Genomic DNA, 23,750 nt, shown 5'->3' on the forward strand with positions numbered 1-23,750 from the left:
AGCCCTGGCACAGAGAGGAGAACCACGCCTCAAGAGGATAGCGGCACCCACGCATTGTAGCGTCATTGGCATCAAAGTGCGAAGCTTTCGTTTGGCAGATCATACATGCCACCATGAGGTATCTATGATAATCGCAACGAGCATAAGCCTTTAGCTCCGGATATGGGCGCCGCCACTACCAACGATAGGAAGCGAGGCAGAGCCTTCTACAGCAACACCGTACCCCTTGCCGCCCAGACAACCAAGAAGGATACCCACCGTCGCCATCATGGTGCCCGCTGTAGCTGTGGAGCCATCCATGCGGGCCAGCATCTATGGTTCGAGCCACTGCCAACCCTCTGCGTCACGGCGCGCCAACCAAGTACAAGCAGAAGTCACTCCTTCTATTCCTAGCCTAGCATCAACCACTAGGTCCGGACCCAATGCCTCCACCGTAGAAAGCGCCAGCATGTGCCTCTCTAAGCAGTCTCGATGGACTAGGGGGACACAACGCAGTGACTATCGATGGCCACCTTCGGGCAAGCACCGAACCGAGCCCTCTGGTCCGCAACCTATGCGGCAACCACGTCAGGTCACCGCCATCACCCCGCGCCACCCGCCATGGCCAGGTCCCCAAATCGGGATCCACTAGATGCCACATGCACCCACCAGAGATTGCCCGTGCATAGCCGCCACACACAAGCACTCGCCCCATGTCGCCGCCGCCCACCCTCGAGCGAACGTTGCTGCCACCCGCGCCTGCTGCCGCTCTGCCGCCCAAGGCTCCTCCGCGCGACTAGGCCATCCCGCGCCAACCTTCACGGACCGAGCGAAGGGGAGAAGATTCCCTCCGCCATTTGGGCTTTGCCCAGCGGCGGCGAGGGGAGTGAGAGGTGTTGTTGGGGGTTATTAGTCCGTCTCCATGGGCTTTGGTCAATATCGCTCGTTAATTCCTACTCCTACGCATGTACGTCGGGTGCAGAACTGCACGCACTAGTTAGTTCGCCCAAAAGTTCAAGCTGATGGGGGAAAGGTGGGCTATGCATTTATACGTCAACACACACCCTTGTGTGTGGCTCCCTGAGGCCTAAACATGAACTGAAAGTGGGCTGCAATTTAATTACGCCAGCCGTGTCTTGAACTAAAGACCTTTTGGTTCTAATACCATGTACAAATGCACGCGCCAGCCAGTTCATCCAAAAGCTCAATCTATGAGAGAGGGCATGGCATTATACTTCAACACTCCCCCTCACGTCTATGCTCCTTTGGAGTGTATGACGTGGGCAGCGAAAGCCGGGCAAGCCCCAATTATTTATTGTGTTTACTGGGTTTTGAACCCTAAACCTCTTGGTTGCAAGTTTATGTACCTAACCAGTTCACTCATAAGCTCAAGCTATGGGAGAGGGTTGAACATTATACTCCAAGACTCCCCCTCACGTCTATGCTTCTTTGGAGATTATGATGTTGGCAGCGAAAGTGGGGCAGGCCGCAACCAACTCATCCAAAGGTCCGGAGTGATGGAGAGAGCCAGACAATGTACTTAACACCCCCTCACATCTAGGCTTATTTAGTCTTTAGACATGAGATTTATGTAGGCCGCAAAATCCTTTTTTAATACTACGTTGGCAGAGTATTACTCAAGACCTCCTGGTTCAGATACCATGTTAAACTAATGTTCTAGCCAACTCATTCAAAAGTTCCAACCATGAGAGAGGGCCGGACATTATACTTCAACATCGACGATGAAAACATTGTAGCGGGAGCGGACAAGAATGTAGTCCTCCAGTGGCGAGTAGCTGTGATGAGCCAAATACTTTTTTTATAAAGGGAATATATTAATATCACAGATATCAATTACACCCAGCCTATGCAACAATGCAATGCCCTAATGGCATTATGGATGTGCACAACCAAAAAAGAAGAATCTAAAAAAAAGCCCCGCTAGAGAGTTCCAGTCCTTGCAACAGCAGTACAACCACCACCAAAACAACACCTCAAGTCCAAGTTCTCCAAAAACGACGCCTCAAAGAAGGAAACAGTGCACAAACACCATCGTCACCCGATCGTAGATCTTGGATTTTCACCCTGAAGATAGTCTCCGCTCTCAAAACAATGCCTTCAACAAGGTCATTGCCATGCACAACCAACTAAGGCCAGACCTTGGATTTTCACCTTGAGAGGTAAGACTTTGAACTACACATGTGTTGTCGCCCCCACTTACATACCGTTGCTACAAAATCCGAAACTCCAAACAAGCTCCTCATCGCCATAAAGGCTCCAGTCACCATTACTAGTCCTCCGATCTCGGCTTCCATGACATTCTCGCCTCTGACTTCACCATAGAGTTAAACATATCCCATGATGACAACAGATAGCAGAGCTTCGCACCGCTCCCTTCTTAACGGAGAACCAGTGGGCACGACCGAATCCCATCCGATCCAGCAATCTACAGACATAACACGCCCATGGGAGTTCACCGGCAGAGCCTTCCGGAACCTGACACTCCGACCGGATCAAGGAGGACAGGCGTCAGGCAAATCTTCGTCTTGTCACTTGAGGAACCCTAGGACCGCCCCCTTAATTCAGGCCGAGCCCGCAGCCCCACGCCGCCGCGGCACCCCGGATCAGATCGGAGGGATCGGCAGGCACCAGCACCTCGACCAACGACCCAGGGATGCGCGAATCTCATCGAGGGCAGTAGGGGCGCCGGGAAAGGGCACCTCGCGGGTAGCCAATGGCGCGCCGCCGCGCCATGGAGGAGCAGGCAACACACCGCCTAAACAAAGCACCAACACAATGGCCGGCTGCTGCCTCGGCCTTGAATCTGAGGGGAAAACGCCGCGCCGCGAGAGAGAGCTCGCCCCGCCGCCGCCGTCCGCGGCACGGGCTTAGCCCGGTCGCCTCCTCCGATGACAGCGATGGGGGATGGAGGGGTGGGGCTCGCGGTGGCCGGCGGCTGGGTCTCCCCCGTGTCGCTCGAGTCCATGGCCACAATTTCGTCGTGTGGACATGTTCAGAATGAAGCACAAGTGGTATAGTATATTTTTTCTGCGGCATCTTTTCACTAGTCTTGCTCTTTGTTTCGATCCAGAAAACAGCAGCAGAAATCAGAGATTTGGGGCCCTTGGCACGACACCTCACTGTCACTGTCGTGCCTTGTGCACATGCGTCTGTTCACTCGATCCTCCCATGGTACAATAGCATGTAAAGAAGGCAAATGACAAGAAGACATGCAATCACCAGACAAATTACTGAATAGATTAGGAGCAACTGTACTCGCCATCAGTTACGTACGTACCATGCATTTGGATGCCACGAACATCTTACAAGTTACAGTCACATCATATGTATACCCCTTTTGTTGGAGATTATAACATGTAAATGATGTATGGCTGTTCGTAGATCTCGATCTAGTCGATCATGAGAGACAATACTGACAAGACAGCTCACCCAACTGCATTCTGATCTACGGCCAGCAATGCATGGGCACCGACGCATCAACCGCTCTTTCGTTCATGCAATGTAGACAAACGTTCTCCGTTGTTTCTTGAGAGGCATCAACCAATTTTTTGTTCTACATTTAAGTGTAAATAATGGAATGCGACAATTAAAACCTGACGTGCACAGGAGCGCAATTGGATCGACAAATAATACACCTCATGTCCATTATCAAGGGCCAGCCAGGGGACCATGGACCCCCAAATCCCCAGTACCACAGACGCAATCCTACTGTTTTTGTATATAAACAACAAACCCGAACGTGCTGCATCAGCAGTGATACGGACTAGCAAGCGCTGTAGTCTTCCACTCATCCCGGCCATGGCTTGCTTCAAGCTCAACCCCACGTCCTTCGCGCTCGCCGCAGCCGTCGCCGTCATCCTGGCGGTGGCGGCGCCGCGGCCGGCGGCCGGGGCGTCGGCGCACCTGCACGTGTACATGCACGACGTGATGGGCGACAGCGCGATGATGGTGGTGCGCGGCCCGCGGGGCAACTTCGGCAACACGGTGGTGATGGACGACGTGCTGACGGAGGGCACGTCGGCGTCGTCGGCCGCCGTGGGGCGCGCGCAGGGGCAGTACATCGTCGCCTCCTCCAAGGGAGGGTTCGAGCTGATGGTGACCATGAACGTGGTGCTCACGTCGGGGACCTACGCGGGGAGCTCGGTGACCGTGATGGGGCGCGACGACACCGGCGTGGCGGTGCGCGAGCTGGCCGTGGTCGGCGGCACAGGGCAGTTCCGGATGGCGAAAGGCTACGTGCTGTGGAAAACCGTCCGCCCCGACCTGCTGGAGCTCGACATCTACGTCAACCCATGAGTCACTGCCCACTGCCCACTCGGCCGATTCAGCGTGCATGCGTCAGTGACCTGTGGCAGCATTACGTAAGTGTTGCGCGTGGTCGTTCAAAATAAAATCAGTGTTGCACCTTGTGTTACAAAGCGCTACGTGAATGTTTGTGATATTGTTTTTAGTGTTTCTTTTATTGTGTCATTCTTTTTTTTTCGCGGGTGAGTGTCATTATTTTTGTTGGTCTAAGTGCAACGGATTATGAGCACCTGTCATATGTGGATGCTGCTTGTGTTTGAATCAAATAAATATTTTGCAACTATACAATAATAATCAAACAAAAAAATATTGCTATTTTGAATTTTAATTCTAATATAATTGCTCTAATTCATGTTTCATCCAATCAAATCTCATTACTTCTAGTATAAAGGATGGTGAGTACCCGCCTCCTTGGGGCTTTGCCGCGAGAGTGACATCCGTGTTGTCCGTTTCACCTGCGCGTCACATCGATGTCTCCTAGGCACGCTTCCCGCCATCTCCGTGGCTGCCCCGCCCCCGGCTGGTTTTCCTCGAGGATCCACAACTCGGTGACATGATTGTGGAACCTATTTCTATTCCTTGGGGTGGGTAGTGGACGTTCCTGGGGCCACCTTCCTGTGGGGTTATCGTCGTGTCAGTGGGGTTATCGTCATGTCAGTGGGCGCCATATTGCTGCGCACTGAGCCGCCCCGCGACAGGTGAGCCTGGGCCAGGTTGTCAGCGTCATTCGCCCCTACAGGGCTGCGTCGCTCGTGTGAGCAAGGCACGCGCGTGCGCCCGACTCGGGGTGAGTGTCGTTCACCTCCTGCCGAGCCATTTCGTTTTGCCCGACCTTGGTACATGCGGGGTGCAACTTTGTTTGTTTCCGGCTTGGTCGTTTCATTCGTGCGAGCTGGCTTAAGGTTTGAGCAACGAAACCGGTCGTCAAGGCTGCCCCATGAGGGGATAGACGAGGCGGTGCTCGGCTTGTGTGAGTCGGGGTGCTTCATGGGTGTTTCGACCTTTTCTCAAGGTAGTTGCATTTTTTTCTATAAGTTTGTTGTTTTATGCCCTTGAGACGCCGTGCACACTAACATCCCTCTTGCTCGCTTTGGAACTCCTACTCCGAAGGGTCCTTCGCCCATTCCCTCTAGCGACCACGTCTCCAGCCTCTCCCTTCCCACACGGATGTACAACCTGCCATGTTCTGCGACCTCAAGAAGTGTGATGTTCATCATCGGCCCGCATACCATTTCTGTTTTAGGTCGGTAGCCCCTTGGCTCCATTGTTCGTGCTCGTTCCATTTGCTTTTTGTTGTCGTTTTGTACTGTAAAGGAATGGAATATATCCGCTCGTCCTTACGGTGCTCGTCCCTCTCGACCCACTCGGAATACTCCCACACTCTCTCCCAGAACTCTCTCTCGTCATGTTCCTCTTCGATTTTGCTAGGGAAAGGGATAGGAGAAGGCCACACTGGGCACAACATGGTCTCTTGGGTGACTATGGCAGCAATGCTTTAGGCCATGTCGCGCTTGCCATCGCCGTCAGAGTCTAATAGGGGTTTATATAGGTGTGAAGTGTAACGGTGACGGGTTTTGGATGTTCAAGCGGCTCATCAATTGAAAACAGGTGAGCCGTGCTGCTTTTTCTCAAATACGCACGAGTGCGCGTACTATATTATAAAGAAGAAGGCGGGGGTAAAAAGCCCCTCCACAGTAGCATTACATTACAAAGATGAACGCTACTCCCACCCTACTAGAGGCCACACCCTATACAAGCTAAGTTGCCGCGGTAGCCCACCCTTCCACTTGGCTAAAGAAACTACCTAGATCGCCCTTGAGCAGTCCCGCTTGCTTCCACATGCGTCTTTCTTGGGTGATCTTACGTATGACGGCATTCTTACAAGGCAAAACTCTGTAAAAAATGACCGCGTTGCGGTGTTTCCATATTTCCCACAGGCAAGGATGGGCACGGTGTTGATCGTCCGGTCTTGGCTCCCGCTCGTGGCCCTACCCACACACCATTCCGTGAGGGTTTGATTCGTCTCTGGCATCCACTCTGGCTTGCCCATAGCATGGAGAATGGCAGTCCACACTTCCCGCACGAATATGCAATGAAGCAGAAGGTGATTGATGCTTTCCTCTCCCTGGCTGCACAGAGGGCACTGCTCCTAGTGGTCTAGTCCGCACCGTGCAAGGCGATCCGAGGTCCAACACGGATTTTGGATGGCCAGCCAAATGAAGAAGCGGCAGGCAGCGGCGCTTTGGAGTGCCATGTGAACTTTGCTGAAGGTGAAACCTCTCTTCCCCAGAACTTAGCAGCGTAGGCCGATCACGTCCAGAATGAACCGGTGACCTCCCAGGTCCATTTCACTTCATCGTGTCTTGTAGGATCAAGCTGGACTCGTGCGGTTGACGCCCATAGCGATAGGTATTCATTGAGAATCTGCTCCGTCATTTCTGGGCCGATATGTCGAGCCCGATTCGCATTCGGCAAGGCCTGGGCAACCGTGCAGCTGTTGCGCACCCTGCTGCTGGTGAGCCGTGCTGCTGGCTTGTCCTCGACGGTGGCTACTGTTTGTTCGCGTCCTACATAGTGTGGGCTGCGGTAAAGGATGGTCAAAGTTGGTCCATGCCGGCTCGTAAAGGTGCGATGTACTTTGTATTTTGTACACGCTCCAACACAATAAAGCAAAAGCGGGCTCGACCGGACCGCCGGACCATGACGAGCTACAACAATACTAACGTCCGGCACGAGTCCTCGGTGTGCGACTTGTTTTTAATCCCCGAAGAGCAGCAGCAGGTCTAATGCGTGAAGAAGCAGCAGCAGGTTCAGATTTGTTCGCTTGTTTTCTTGTCCATGGAATTAAGTTCTAATGCAGTCAATCAAACAATATCTGTTGTATACAGCATCGCCGGTGCACATATACCCTACAGTCCATCAAACATGCATCTCAATCCATTTTTGCATCAGCCCAGCCAGGCCAGACTCAGCCCGGATCCTCCGTGCGATGCAGTGTGAAGCTACCCAGTCAACCAAACACATCCATAATGTTTTACTCCCTCAATTTCTTTTTAGTTTGCATATAAGATTTGATCAAAAGTCAAACTTTGTAAAATTTGACTAGCTTTATAGGAAAAGATATCAACATTTATACTATGAAATCAATATTATTAGATACTCCCTCCGTAAACTAATATAAGAGCGTTTAGATCACTACTTTAGTTATTTAAACGCTCCTATATTAGTTTATAGAGGGAGTAGATGACAAAATTAAATTTCGTAACATATAACTTTTGTACTGTAGACGTTGATATTTTTTATGGGGGCAGACTTCACCTTCATATAACGTAACTGGAGAAAGCTTTGCAACATGACTAATGTTACTGAAAAACTGTAAAACTTTCGTGCAATAGAGAGGAAGCTTGCAACGCCACATGGAAATTTTGGGGGAGAGAATACGTACGCCATGACCGATTGGAGAACTAGATTGAGGGAAGCGATGCTCCGACTTTCTTGCAAAAAAAAGCGATGCTCTGACAATTTGATCACATTTGATCGAACGGCAGCGCGCAAGGCCGATTCCCCGAGTGAATCAGCCGGCGGGACTGAAGGGTTTTCCTAATTTTTTTATAAAGTTGGTCAAACTTTACAAAGTTTGACTTTGACCAAATCTTATATGCAAACTAAGAAGGAACGGAGGGAGTATCTCCTTGGAGAATCTGAACCTGAGGAAGATATGTGTCCTTGTTACCATGGTCCCAAGACACCTAGCTTAGAGCCCCTACCAAGGGATCTGCCAGATTTAGCTCTGACAGTGGTGGCCCATGCAGGTCCTGCTAGGTTATCGTCACGGTTCAATGGGAATTCGAACCAACGCTCAGATCGGCTCCGACGCAATCTTCGCACCGGGGCAAATGTTTGTCTTCATCGGCATCACCCTTGTCGTCAGTCCGACTAGCCACCTCGGCCAGGTCAAATCCTTTGCTCCAGGCCGGATCGTAAGATACAACGACATGTCATGTTGTGTTTCAATGTGTATGCAATTGTGGAGTAAAAAAGAGGAAAGCCAAAAATTTTGGACACCAATTCTACATCATCCGTTAAAGCAACAACAGCCATGGTGCCCAAAAACCTCCCTCCTGCCCTATAATCGTTTTAGGGCATCAAATTTTACATCTATTGGAGATGCCGTTATGAACAGTTGCTTAAGAGTCTGCCTCCCAACCCCCACCCGTCACTGATCCTGCCTTGATGTTGTATGAATTGACCCCAAATGGCACATCCTGGTTTGCAAGCTTTGCCTTATAATATGGCCCAGAATTCCCTAGGATGAATAATGCCAGGCTGCCAATACTATTATTGTTCCGCGGAACATTGCAGGTTTATTCAGGATGTTGTGCATTGATTTTTTCCAGCAGACATTGCAGGTTTACTAGTTTCGTTTTCGTTTTGGAGATAAATTAACAGGGCCCTCTTTGGCAATAAATACTACTAGCGCGCTGCGCCTATTTTCCTAAGAAAAAAAGGGGAAAGAAAAGAGGAACAGTCCAGCCTTGGTCAGTTGGGCACACTGTATTCAGCAATTGGTGAGGAAAATGCAAACCCTTATTTTCACAAATCATAAGGTGAAGAGGGCCTACAAAAATTTCACTTCAACCTGAAGTGAAATCCATTGCACGTCGTATGCAGGTTGAAGTGAAATTTCTTCAGAATTCAGAAACTGTCATGTTCCTATACCTGTTTAGCATCATCGCGTCTTACCTGATGAGCCTTCCTCGTATGTCGGGAAGCAAATTAAGAGAAGCTTCAATTTATCTAGTGCCAACATGGTCCGGGGGACTGTCCAAGAACAGCCCCTTGTTTCTGTCCAGTTGCCGATTGATCTTTGAGACCTGCAAAATCCAGTGTCGGGTTCATTCCAAAGTTACAAGTGGATCTATCAAGGTAGGCTCCTTAAAGGTAGATGCAAGAATATCCTTTGTCCTCACTGAGTACATTGTTTACTTCAGCTCTGAGTTACACGATGCGAGTTGGTTAAAAAATAAGAACAGAATGGCTTCTTTGTAGAGTTCAGTAAATACAGCAATTTTGAGTGCATCTCTGAAATAAAACTAATCTTAAATGGAAGAGCAATTGACATAAGAAGACCAGAAAGTACTAACGCATTAAAAATCTATTAACATCGGAGTAAAAACTGATAGTTTATTCAGTTAACATATGCTACTTTATCTTGAAATATTTTCAAAAGTCACGTTTGAGTTATCAAAAATTCGAGGGCTGAGAATCCATAGCTCGTTTTCTTTCCTTCGTTGGTATTTTTCTTCTCTTGTGTTTGATATGCCGTTTTGCACGACTCTAGAAATGCAGCAAGCAGTAAAATAAACCCCCAAAAAAATCCATATTTATTCCAGCATTACTTGCGGCTTTTCCTTGTCCCAAATTAAAGAATGAATTAAATTAGCTATAGTTTACGAAAGGAGAGAGGAATATTCAGTGATTCCATCATTACCATGAGGGATCTTGCACCCGTCTGCACTTCCAAGGTAAAATCCTAGGTAGCTTCATAATTCATACTACTGCTGCACTTTACAATCGAATATAGTATTACATTCAGCACAGTATCCTGGCTGCTCATTTTTTTAGGTGTGTTTCCTTGAGGAGTGCAGAACAATTCAACACTTCCAATTCCCTAAGGCCAATGACACTACTTGATACAGCATTGTAATATTCAGTCCCAGCTGCCTTACGTTTCCAATATCAAACATGGATACCAGTGATACAGTTCGTAATATATTGGTATTATCACTGATTGGAGCAACACTTGAAATTAGGGGTATTCATGCACGGTGTGGATGGTTTGTTCCAAATCCAGTGATTGTAGCTGTGTTGTTTCAAAAGCTTCCAAATTGGGCGTCAAATTTTTACACAAGAGAAATGAAGACCACCTTCCTCATTAAATGGCCGGCAGACCTCATTTGGTTGGAAATGGCTCTTTCCTGATATTTTTTTGAAATAATTATATCTCTGTTCGCTATGTATGTTAATTTCGCTGTGCCGGTTGAACACCCCTACAACATGCTGAAATTTGAGATGGGCTCTAGGTCCATATAGCAATTTCTGAAAAATCTCTAAGGGCCCATGTGGGTTATATGGCACTAGATGTAGTGGGAAGTTTAGTCCCACCCCGGAAGTGGAAGAGGAGTTGGACCTCCTTATAAGGGTTTTTCTTCTGCATGCTATTGGAGCTTGAGAAGAGAAGAGGCCCTCGTGCACTCCTCCTCCGCCGTCCGCCTCGTCACGACGTGCCGCGGGTTGCGTGATCTGAGACGTCGGATCCCTATATAAGTGCGCGGTGTCTCCCAACCCTAGCCGTCACGAACAGATCACATCTGCTCCACGCGCACCCCCACCGTCGTTCCCTTACTGCTGCCGCCGGTGACTCCAAAACCACGCCCTTCTGGTTCCTGTACGGGGTGAGGGGCGAATAGGTTTTTGGGCAGCGATTACGCGACTGCTCGCTTCCGATCGTCTACTTCCTCTATGTCTGTGTCGACGCCGCTGCTGCCACCAAAGCCGCGGCCTCTGCATGGCCTACTGGAGGGTATCACTCGTTTATCCCGCTCCTACTGTTTTCTGTTTTAGCCATGCTAGCGTTATACGTAAATCTTTCTGCAATTAGCGTAGTATGTTAAGGTGTTGGAAATATGCCCTAGAGGCAATAATAAATGGTTATTATTATATTTCTTTGTTCATGATAATTGTCTATTGTTCATGCTATAATTGTGTTATCCGGAAATCGTAATGCATGTGTGAATACATAGACCACAACGTGTCCCTATTAAGCCTCTAGTTGACTAGCTCATTGATCAACAGATAGTCATGGTTTCCTGACTATGGACATTGGATGTCATTGATAACGGGATCACATCATTAGGAGAATGATGTGATGGACAAGACCCAATCCTAAGCATAGCTCAAAGATCGTGTAGTTCGTTTGCTAGAGCTTTTCCAATGTCAAGTATCTTCTCCTTAGACCATGAGATCGTGCAACTCCCGGATACCGTAGGAGTACTTTGGGTGTGCCAAACGTCACAACGTAAATGGGTGACTATAAAGGTACACTACGGGTATCTCCGAAAGTGTCTGTTGGGTTGGCACGGATCGAGACTGGGATTTGTCACTCCGTATGACGGAGAGGTATCTCTGGGCCCACTCGGTAATGCATCATCATAATGAGCTCAATGTGACTAAGGAGTTAGTCACGGGATCATGCATTGCGGTACGAGTAAAGAGACTTGCCGGTAACGAGATTGAACAAGGTATTGGGATACCGACGATCGAATCTCGGGCAAGTAACATACCGATTGACAAAGGGAATTGTATACGGGATTGATTGAATCCTCGACATCGTGGTTCATCCGATGAGATCATCGTGGAACATGTGGGAGCCAACATGGGTATCCAGATCCCGCTGTTGGTTATTGACCGGAGAGGCGTCTCGGTCATGTCTGCATGTCTCCCGAACCCGTAGGGTCTACACACTTAAGGTTCGGTGACGCTAGGGTTGTAGAGATATGAGTATGCGGAAACCCGAAAGTTGTTCGGAGTCCCGGATGAGATCCCGGACGTCACGAGGAGTTCCGGAATGGTCCGGAGGTGAAGAATTATATATAGGAAGTCAAGTTTCGGCCACCGGGAAAGTTTCGGGGGTCACCTGTATTGTACCGGGACCACCGGAAGGGTCCCGGGGGTCCACCGGGTGGGGCCACCTATCCCGGAGGGCCCCATGGGCTGAAGTGGGAAGGGAACCAGCCCTTAGTGGGCTGGGGCGCCCCCCATGGGCCTCCCCCCTGCGCCTAGGGTTGGAAACCCTAGGGTGGGGGGCGCCCCACTTGCCTTGGGGGGCAAGTCTCCCCCCTAGCCGCCGCCCCCCATGCAGATGGGTCTTGGCCGGCGCCCTCCCCCTCCCAGGGGGCCTATATAAAGGGGGGGGGGAGGGAGGGCAGTAGTACCACAGCCTTTGGCGCCTCCCTCCTCCCGTGCAACACCTCTCCCTCTCGCAGAAGCTCGGCGAAGCCCTGCCGAGATCCCGCTACATCCACCACCACGCCGTCGTGCTGCTGGATCTCCATCAACCTCTCCTTCCCCCTTGCTGGATCAAGAAGGAGGAGACGTCGCTGCTCCGTACGTGTGTTGAACGCGGAGGTGCCGTCCGTTCGGCACTCGGTCATCGGTGATTTGGATCACGGCGAGTACGACTCCATCAACCTCGTTCATTGGAACGCTTCCGCTCGCGATCTACAAGGGTATGTAGATGCACTCCTTTCCCCTCGTTGCTAGTATACTCCATAGATGGATCTTGGTGATGCGTAGGAAATTTTAAAATTCTGCTACGATCCCCAACAGTGGCATCATGAGCCAGGCCTATGCGTAGTTACTATGCACGAGTAGAACACAAAGCAGTTGTGGGCGTAGATGTTGCCAATTCTTCTTGCCGCTACTAGTCTTATCTTGTTTCGGCGGTATTGTGGGATGAAGCGGCCCGGACCGACCTTACACGTACGCTTACGTGAGACAGGTTCCACCGACTGACATGCACTAGTTGCATAAGGTGGCTAGCGGGTGTCTGTCTCTCCCACTTTAGTCGGAACGGATTCGATGAAAAGGGTCCTTATGAAGGGTAAATAGAAATTGGCATATCACGTTGTGGTTTTACGTAGGTAAGAAACGTTCTTGCTAGAAACCTATACAAGCCACGTAAAAACTTGCAACAACAATTAGAGGACGTCTAACTTGTTTTTGCAGCATGTGCTATGTGATGTGATATGGCCAGAAGATGTGATGAATGATATATGTGATGTATGAGATTGATCATATTCTTGTAATAGGAATCACGACTTGCATGTCGATGAGTATGACAACCGGCAGGAGCCATAGGAGTTGTCTTTATTATTTTGTATGACCTGCGTGTCATTGAATAACGCCATGTAAATTACTTTACTTTATTGCTAAACGCGTTAGCCATAGAAGTAGAAGTAATCGTTGGCGTGACAACTTCATGAAGACACAATGATGGAGATCATGATGATGGAGATCATGGTGTCATGCCGGTGACGAAGATGATCATGGTGCCCCGAAGATGGAGATCAAAGGAGCAAAATGATATTGGCCATATCATGTCACTATTTGATTGCATGTGATGTTTATCATGTTTTGCATCTTATTTGCTTAGAACGACGGTAGTAAGTAAGATGATCCCTTATAATAATTTCAAGAAAGTGTTCCCCCTAACTGTGCACCGTTGCGAAGGTTCGTTGTTTCGAAGCACCACGTGATGATCGGGTGTGATAGATTCTAACGTTCGCATACAACGGGTGTTGACGAGCCTAGCATGTACAGACATGGCCTCGGAACACACGCAATACACTTAGGTTGACTTGACGAGCCTAGCATGTACAGACATGGCCTCGGAACACGGAGGACCGAAAGGTCGAGCATGAGTCGTATAGAAGATACGATCAACATGGAGATGTTCACCGATCTTGACTAGTCCGTCTCACGTGATGATCGGACACGGCCTAGTTAACTCGGATCATGTTTCACTTAGATGACTAGAGGGATGTCTATCTGAGTGGGAGTTCATTGAATAATTTGATTATATGAACTTAATTATCATGAACTTAGTCTAAAATCTTTACAATATGTCTTGTAGATCAAATGGCCCACGTTGTCCTCAACTTCAACGCGTTCCTAGAGAAAACCAAGCTGAAAGATGATGGCAGCAACTATACGGACTGGGTCCGGAACCTGAGGATCATCCTCATAGCTGCCAAGAAAGATTATGTCTTAGAAGCACCGCTAGGTGAAGCACCAATCCCAGAGAACCAAGACGTTATGAACGCTTGGCAATCACGTGCTGATGATTACTCCCTCGTTCAGTGCGGCATGCTTTACAGCTTAGAACCGGGGCTCCAAAAGCGTTTTGAGAAGCATGGAGCATATGAGATGTTCGAAGAGCTGAAAATGGTTTTCCAAGCTCATGCCCGGGTCGAGAGATATGAAGTCTCCGACAAGTTCTTCAGCTGTAAAATGGAGGAGAATAGTTCTGTTAGTGAGCACATACTCAGAATGTCTGGGTTGCACAACCGCTTGTCTCAGCTGGGAGTTAATCTCCCGGATGACGCGGTCATTGACAGAATCCTTCAGTCGCTTCCACCAAGCTACAAGAGCTTTGTGATGAACTTCAATATGCAGGGGATGGAAAAGACCATTCCCGAGGTATATTCAATGCTGAAATCAGCGGAGGTGGAGATCAGAAAAGAACATCAAGTGTTGATGGTGAATAAAACCACTAAGTTCAAGAAGGGCAAGGGTAAGAAGAACTTCAAGAAGGACGGCAAGGGAGTTGCCGCGCCCGGTAAGCCAGTTGCCGGGAAGAAGTCAAAGAATGGACCCAAGCCTGAGACTGAGTGCTTTTATTGCAAGGGAAGTGGTCACTGGAAGCGGAACTGCCCCAAATACTTAGCGGACAAGAAGGCCGGCAACACCAAAGGTATATGTGATATACATGTAATTGATGTGTACCTTACCAGTACTCGTAGTAGCTCCTGGGTATTTGATACCGGTGCGGTTGCTCATATTTGTAACTCAAAACAGGAACTGCGGAATAAACGGAGACTGGCAAAGGACGAGGTGACGATGCGCGTCGGGAATGGTTCCAAGGTCGATGTGATCGCCGTCGGCACGCTACCTCTGCATCTACCTACGGGATTAGTTTTAAACCTCAATAATTGTTATTTAGTGCCAGCTTTGAGCATGAACATTGTATCTGGATCTCGTTTAATTCGAGATGGCTACTCATTTAAATCCGAGAATAATGGTTGTTCTATTTATATGAGAGATATGTTTTATGGTCATGCCCCGCTGGTCAATGGTTTATTCTTGATGAATCTCGAACGTGATGTTACACATATTCATAGTGTGAATACCAAAAGATGTAAAGTTGATAACGATAGTCCCACATACTTGTGGCACTGCCGCCTTGGTCACATTGGTGTCAAGCGCATGAAGAAGCTCCATGCAGATGGACTTTTGGAGTCTCTTGATTACGAATCATTTGACACGTGCGAACCATGCCTCATGGGTAAGATGACCAAGACTCCGTTCTCCGGAACAATGGAGCGAGCAACCAACTTATTGGAAATCATACATACCGATGTGTGCGGTCCAATGAGTGTTGAGGCTCGCGGAGGATATCGTTATGTTCTCACTCTCACTGATGACTTAAGTAGATATGGGTATGTCTACCTAATGAAACACAAGTCTGAAACCTTTGAAAAGTTCAAGGAATTTCAGAGTGAGGTTGAGAATCAACGTGACAGGAAAATAAAATTCTTACGATCAGATCGTGGTGGAGAATATTTAAGTCACGAATTTGGTGCGCACTTAAGGAAATGTGGAATCGTTTCACAACTCACGCCGCCTGGAACACCTCAGCGAAACGGTGTGTCCGAACGTCGTAATCGCACTCTATTGGATATGGTGCGATCTATGATGTCTCTTACCGATTTACCGCTCTCATTTTGGGGCTATGCTTTAGAGACTGCCGCATTCACTTTAAATAGGGCTCCGTCGAAATCCGTTGAGACGACACCGTATGAATTATGGTTTGGGAAGAAACCTAAGCTGTCGTTTCTAAAAGTTTGGGGATGCGATGCTTATGTCAAGAAACTTCAACCTGAAAAGCTCGAACCCAAGTCGGAAAAATGCGTCTTCATAGGATACCCTAAGGAAACTATTGGGTATACCTTCTACCTCAGATCCGAAGGCAAGATCTTTGTTGCCAAGAACGGGTCCTTTCTGGAGAAAGAGTTTCTCTCGAAAGAATTGAGTGGGAGGAAAGTGGAACTTGATGAGGTGATAGTCACCCCTTCCGAACCGGAAAGTAGCGCAGCGCGGGAAGATGTTCCTGTGGTGCCTACACCGACTGGGGAGGAAGTTAATGATGATGATCATGAAGCTTCGGATCAAGTTACTGCTGAACTTCGTAGGTCCACAAGGACACGTTCCGCACCAGAGTGGTACGGCAACCCTGTCCTGGAAATCATGTTGTTAGACAACGGTGAACCTTCGAACTATGAAGAAGCGATGGCGGGCCCGGATTCCGACAAATGGCTAGAAGCCATGAAATCCGAGATAGGATCCATGTATGAAAACGAAGTATGGACTTTGACTGACTTGCCCGATGATCGGCGAGCCATAGAAAATAAATGGATCTTTAAGAAGAAGACAGACGCGGATGGTAATGTGACCATCTATAAGGCTCGACTTGTCGCTAAGGGTTATCGACAAGTTCAAGGGGTTGACTACGATGAGACTTTCTCACCCGTAGCGAAGCTGAAGTCCGTCCGAATCATGTTAGCAATTGCCGCATACTATGATTATGAGATATGGCAGATGGACGTCAAAACGGCATTCCTTAACGGCTTCCTTAAGGAAGAATTGTATATGATGCAGCCGGAAGGTTTTGTCGATCCTAAGAATGCTAACAAAGTATGCAAGCTCCAGCGCTCAATCTATGGGCTGGTGCAAGCATCTCGGAGTTGGAACATTCGCTTTGATGAGATGATCAAAGCGTTTGGGTTTACACAGACTTATGGAGAAGCCTGTGTTTACAAGAAAGTGAGTGGGAGCTCTGTAGCATTTCTCTTATTATATGTGGATGACATACTATTGATGGGAAATGATATAGAATTCTTGGAAAGTATAAAGGCCTATTTGAATAAGTGTTTTTCAATGAAGGACCTTGGAGAAGCTGCTTATATATTAGGCATCAAGATCTATAGAGATAGATCAAGACGCCTCATTGGTCTTTCACAGAGTACGTACCTTGACAAGATATTGAAGAAGTTCAATATGGATCAGTCCAAGAAGGGGTTCTTGCCTGTATTGCAAGGTGTGCAATTGAGCACGGCTCAATGCCCGACCACGGCAGAAGATAGAGAAAAGATGAGTGTCATCCCCTATGCCTCGGCCATAGGGTCTATTATGTATGCCATGCTGTGTACCAGACCTGATGTAAACCTTGCCGTAAGTTTGGTAGGAAGGTACCAAAGTAATCCCGGCATGGAACACTGGACAGCGGTCAAGAATATCCTGAAGTACCTGAAGAGGACTAAGGATATGTTTCTCGTTTATGGAGGTGACGAAGAGCTCGTCGTAAAGGGTTACGTCGACGCTAGCTTCGACACAGATCTGGATGACTCGAAGTCACAAACCGGATACGTGTATATTTTGAATGGAGGAGCAGTAAGCTGGTGCAGTTGCAAGCAAAGCGTCGTGGCGGGATCTACATGTGAAGCGGAGTACATGGCAGCCTCGGAGGCAGCACAGGAAGCAGTCTGGATGAAGGAGTTCATTACCGACCTAGGGGTGATTCCCAATGCGTCGGGCCCGATGACTCTCTTCTGTGACAACACTGGAGCTATTGCCCTTGCGAAGGAGCCCAGGTTTCACAGGAAGACCAGGCATATCAAGCGTCGCTTCAACTCCATTCGTGAAAGTGTTCAAAATGGAGACATAGATATTTGTAAAGTACATACGGACCTGAATGTAGCAGATCCGTTGACTAAACCTCTCCCTAGAGCAAAACATGATCAACACCAGGACGCAATGGGTGTTCGATTCATCACAATGTAACTAGATTATTGACTCTAGTGCAAGTGGGAGACTGTTGGAAATATGCCCTAGAGGCAATAATAAATGGTTATTATTATATTTCTTTGTTCATGATAATTGTCTATTGTTCATGCTATAATTGTGTTATCCGGAAATCGTAATGCATGTGTGAATACATAGACCACAACGTGTCCCTAGTAAGCCTCTAGTTGACTAGCTCGTTGATCAACAGATAGTCATGGTTTCCTGACTATGGACATTGGATGTCATTGATAACGGGATCACATCATTAGGAGAATGATGTGATGGACAAGACCCAATCCTAAGCATAGCTCAAAGATCGTGTAGTTCGTTTGCTAGAGCTTTTCCAATGTCAAGTATCTTCTCCTTAGACCATGAGATCGTGCAACTCCCGGATACCGTAGGAGTACTTTGGGTGTGCCAAACGTCACAACGTAACTGGGTGACTATAAAGGTACACTACGGGTATCTCCGAAAGTGTCTGTTGGGTTGGCACGGATCGAGACTGGGATTTGTCACTCCGTATGACGGAGAGGTATCTCTGGGCCCACTCGGTAATGCATCATCATAATGAGCTCAATGTGACTAAGGAGTTAGTCACGGGATCATGCATTGCGGTACGAGTAAAGAGACTTGCCGGTAACGAGATTGAACAAGGTATTGGGATACCGACGATCGAATCTCGGGCAAGTAACATACCGATTGACAAAGGGAATTGTATACGGGATTGATTGAATCCTCGACATCGTGGTTCATCCGATGAGATCATCGTGGAACATGTGGGAGCCAACATGGGTATCCAGATCCCGCTGTTGGTTATTGACCGGAGAGGCGTCTCGGTCATGTCTGCATGTCTCCCGAACCCGTAGGGTCTACACACTTAAGGTTCGGTGACGCTAGGGTTGTAGAGATATGAGTATGCGGAAACCCGAAAGTTGTTCGGAGTCCCGGATGAGATCCCGGACGTCACGAGGAGTTCCGGAATGGTCCGGAGGTGAAGAATTATATATAGGAAGTCAAGTTTCGGCCACCGGTATTGTACCGGGACCACCGGAAGGGTCTCGGGGGTCCACCGGGTGGGGCCACCTATCCCGGAGGGCCCCATGGGCTGAGGTGGGAAGGGAACCAGCCCTTAGTGGGCTGGGGCACCCCCCATGGGCCTCCCCCCTGCGCCTAGGGTTGGAAACCCTAGGGTGGGGGGGGCGCCCCACTTGCCTTGGGGGGCAAGTCTCCCCCCTGGCCGCCGCCCCCCCCCCCCATGCAGATGGGTCTTGGCCGGCGCCCCCCTCCCAGGGGGCCTATATAAAGGGGGGAGGGAGGACAGCAGTACCACAGCCTTTGGCGCCTCCCTCCTCCCCTGCAACACCTCTCCCTCTCGCAGAAGCTCGGCGAAGCCCTGCCGAGGTCCCGCTACATCCACCACCACGCCGTCGTGCTGCGTGATCTCCATCAACCTCTCCTTCCCCCTTACTGGATCAAGAAGGAGGAGACGTCGCTGCTCCGTACGTGTGTTGAACGCGGAGGTGCCGTCCGTTCGGCACTCGGTCATCGGTGATTTGGATCACGGCGAGTACGACTCCATCAACCTCGTTCATTGGAACGCTTCCGCTCGCGATCTACAAGGGTATGTAGATGCACTCCTTTCCCCTCGTTGCTAGTATACTCCATATAGATGGATCTTGGTGATGCGTAGGAAATTTTAAAATTCTGCTACGATCCCCAACATAAGGAGCTTGAGCTTCTTAAGTGCGAGTTACCGGGCAAGTTTGTCGCGGGCGGCATAATCGCTAAGCTCCCTAATTCCTGGAGGAACTTTGCCACCACTCTGAAACATCAGAGTCATGAATTCTCTGTGGAGGATGTCATTGGCCATCTGAGTGTTGAGCAGAATTCAAGGGCAAAGGACTCGCACGGAAAAGGGGTCGAATGAACTTCTGTTGCCAATATGGTGAACCAGAGGAACCATAACTCCCACAAGCCCAAGGGAAAGAACGGTGTCCAACACAATACCGACTTTAAGAAGAAGGGTAAGAAGACCTTCAAGAAAAACAAGAAGGACGAGGGCTGCTTTACTTGTGGTTCGGTTGAACATTGGGCCAACAAGTTCCCAAATAAGTACAAGAAGCCAGGACAGGACTCCAAGTCTGTCAACATGATTGTGGGCAACAATTACAATGGTGCATCTGGGTACGGTAATTTATTTACTGTTTTTTTCAGTGTTTCAGCCTACCGATTGGTGGGTGGACACAGGTGCAGGTATTCATGTGTGTGCTGACATTTCATTGTTCACTTCTTACCAGGTCACAGGCCACGGGTCCGTATTGATGGGGAATGGCGCGAGCGCTTCTGTTCATGGTGTTGGCACGGTCGATCTGAAGTTTACTTCGGGAAGGATCGTGCAGCTGAAGAACGTGCAGCATGTCCCCGCCATGAAGAAGAACCTCGTTAGTGGCTCCCTTCTATGTAGAGAAGTGTTTAAGTTGGTTTTCGAGTCTAATAAATTAGTTGTTACGAAATATGAACTCTTTGTTGGAAAAGGTTATGAGAGTGGAGGGATGTTCTGCCTTTTCCTCGCAGATTTTTGTAATAAAGTCATGAACCATATTCATTCGAATGTTAATGAATCTGAAGTTTGGCATTCACGTCTTTGTCACATTAGTTTCGGTGTTATGACGCGGCTAGCCAAGTTGGATTTAATCCCGAGTTTGACTTTAGCCAAAGGTTCTAAGTGCCTTTCATGTGTGCAAGCTAAGCAACCTCGCAAGCCTCACAAGGCCGCGGAGGAGAGACACTTGGCACCATTAGAACTCATACATTCTGATCTTTGTGAGATGAATGGTGTGTTGACTAAAGGTGGAAAGAAATACTTCATGACATTGATAGATGATTCCACTAGATATTGTTATGTGTATCTGTTAAATACTAAAGATGAGGCTCTACACTACTTTAAAATCTATAAGGCAGAAGTTGAGAATCAACTTGAAAAGAAAATTAAACGAGTCCGATCAGATCGTGGTGGAAAGTACTTCTCGAGTGAGTTTGATTCCTTTTGTGCGGAACACGGCCTTATTCATGAGAGGACGCCTCCCTATTCACCCCAGTCAAATGGGGTTGCCGAGCGGAAAAACCATACTCTAACTGATTTGGTTAACGCCATGTTAGATACATCGGGTTTGTCCAAGGCATGGTGGGGGAGGCTATATTGACGGCATGTCATGTCCTGAATAAAGTTCTGACAAAGGATAATGAGATCACTCCCTATGAGAAATGGGCGAAGAGAAGGACAACACTCTCGTACTTGCGCACTTGGGGCTGTTTGGCGAAAGTCAATGTGCCGATCCCCAAAAAGCGTAAGCTTGGACCCAAGACCGTGGACTGCGTTAATTTGGGCTACGCTAAGAACAGCGTTGGCTATAGATTTCTAGTAGTAAAATCTGAGGTACCTGACCAGAAGGTCGGTACAATTATGGAGTCTAAGGATGCTACATTCTTCGAGGATATTTTTCCTATGAGAGATATGCAAAGCACTTCTAGACAGGAATCTGAGGAGACTCATGAACCTGCCATTCCTATGGAATATTATGAACAAACACATGATGAAAATCCTGAGGAGGATGACGAGGAAACCCTTGGTAGGGGCAAGAGACAAATGACTGCAAAGACCTTTGGTGATGATTTCTTCGTGTACCTCGTGGACGATACTCCCACTTCTATTTCAGAAGCGTATGCCTCTCCAGAAGCTAATTACTGGAAGGATGCGGTCCGTAGCGAGATGGACTCCATCATGGCTAACGGGGCATGGGAAATCACTGACCGTCCCTATGGTTGCAAACCATTAGGATGTAAGTGGGTGTTCAAGAAGAAGCTTAGGCCCGATGGTACGATTGAAAAGTACAAGGCTAGGCTTGTGGCCAAGGGCTATGACCAAAAAGAAGTGGAAGATTTCTTCGATACTTATTCACCTGTGGCTAGACTGACCACCATTCGAGTATTACTTTCGTTGGCGGCCTCGCATGGTCTTCTCGTCCATCAGATGAATGTTAAGACGGCTTTTCTGAATGGAGAGCTAAACGAGGAAATCTACATGCAACAGCCAGATGGCTTTGTGATAGATGCTCAGGAAAGAAAGGTGTGTAGGTTGCTGAAATCTTTATATGGCCTGAAGCAAGCACCTAAGCAATGGCATGATAAGTTTAATACAACTCTGACATCTGTTGGTTTCGTTGTTAATGAGGCTGACAAATGTGTATACTATCGCCATGGTGGGGGCGAAGGAGTTATACTGTGCTTGTATGTTGATGACATACTGATATTCGGAACAAACCTCAAAGTCATTGAGGAGGTCAAATCGTTTCTATCTCAGAACTTTGAGATGAAAGACCTTGGTGTGGCCGATGTTATCTTGAACATCAAGTTACTGAGAGATAATGAGGGTGGGATTACACTTCTGCAATCCCACTATGTTGAGAAGGTGTTGAGTCGTTTTGGATATTCGGACTGCACACCATCTCAAACACCATATGATCCTAGCGTGTTAATTCAAAAGTGCAAAGGCACGGCTAAAGATCAATTGAGATACTCTCAAATCATTGGTTCACTGATGTACCTAGCGAGCGCAACGAGGCCTGACATCGCGTTTGCTGTGAGCAAACTGAGCCGGTTTGTTTCCAAACCGGGTGATGTACATTGGCAGGCTGTTGAGAGAGTTATGCGCTATCTGAAAGGTACTATGAACTATGGACTTCACTATACCGGATACCCGTCGGTACTAGAAGGGTATAGTGATGCGAATTGGATCTCTGATGCTGATGAGATGAAGGCCACAACTGGGTATATGTTTACTCTTGGAGGTGGCGCTATTTCCTGGAAGTCTTGCAATCAAACGATCTTAACGAGATCAACAATGGAAGCAGAATTAATAGCATTAGACACGTCTGGTGTTGAAGCAGGATGGCTTCGAGATCTTTTGATGGACTTGCCATTAGTTGATAAACCGGTTCCGGCTATCCTTATGAATTGTGACAATCAGACTGTCATCACCAAGGTGAAGAGTTTAAAGGACAACATGAAGTCCAACAAACACATAAGAATGAGATTAAAAGCTGTCAGAAAATTAAGAAACTCCGGAGTGATAGCGTTGGAGTATGTCCATACGGCTAAGAATCTGGCAGATCCCTTTACATAAGGGCTATCACGTGTTGTGATAGATAATGCATCGAGGGAGATGGGTATGAGACCCACATGAGTTGCCATGGTAGTAACCCAACCTATGTGATCGGAGATCCCACAAATTAGGACCTGGGAAAACAAGCCAGTGGTGAACTGATGAGAGTAACTATACTAACCCGCTCCGTTGGAGATGCAATACTCTCAATATTGTATGGTAGGGTGACTACTGTCTTAATGTGTTCCAAAGCTTAAGTGAGCAAGATGCTATCCTACAGAGCGATCTTTGGAGGAACACACCTATGTGAGCCCGACTGCTGGTCACATAGTCTATAAGATTGGGGTGATCTCTAGTAAGCTCATGAATAGGTCAGGAGTGTGACTTATATGCTCCACTCGAGGGGTTAGCCTTCGACAGCCTAGTACTAGTAAGACATGTGGTGAAACTTCTTTACGCCAAACTGACAATTCAAGGCATAGTCCATTGTTCAATTGTGAAGGAGTGTAGCTACTTGCTCTAGGCGAAGTTCAACCTTAACAGGTCTTCACTGAAACACTGGTATATCGAAACAGTAATTGGAACAGATGACACAATGGGC

The 23,750-nt window shown here is 48.1% G+C and overlaps 1 protein-coding gene across 1 annotated transcript; it reads left to right on the forward strand.

The window, feature by feature from the left end:
• Positions 1-3,730: 3,730 nt before the first annotated feature.
• Positions 3,731-4,590, forward strand: LOC123124676 (dirigent protein 2). The gene has a single exon (XM_044545256.1). The coding sequence runs from the start codon at positions 3,799-3,801 to the stop codon at positions 4,294-4,296; it is 498 nt and encodes a 165-aa protein (XP_044401191.1). The 5' UTR covers positions 3,731-3,798; the 3' UTR covers positions 4,297-4,590.
• The last annotated feature ends 19,160 nt before the right edge of the window (positions 4,591-23,750 follow it).

The sequence above is a fragment of the Triticum aestivum genome, chromosome 5D, assembly GCF_018294505.1.
Source record: "Triticum aestivum cultivar Chinese Spring chromosome 5D, IWGSC CS RefSeq v2.1, whole genome shotgun sequence".
Taxonomy (NCBI): domain Eukaryota; kingdom Viridiplantae; phylum Streptophyta; class Magnoliopsida; order Poales; family Poaceae; genus Triticum; species Triticum aestivum.

Excerpts from the sequence above, each read along its gene's own strand:
- LOC123124676 (XM_044545256.1), top strand. The coding sequence starts at position 3,799 with ATGGCTTGCTTCAAGCTCAACCCCACGTCCTTCGCGCTCGCCGCAGCC.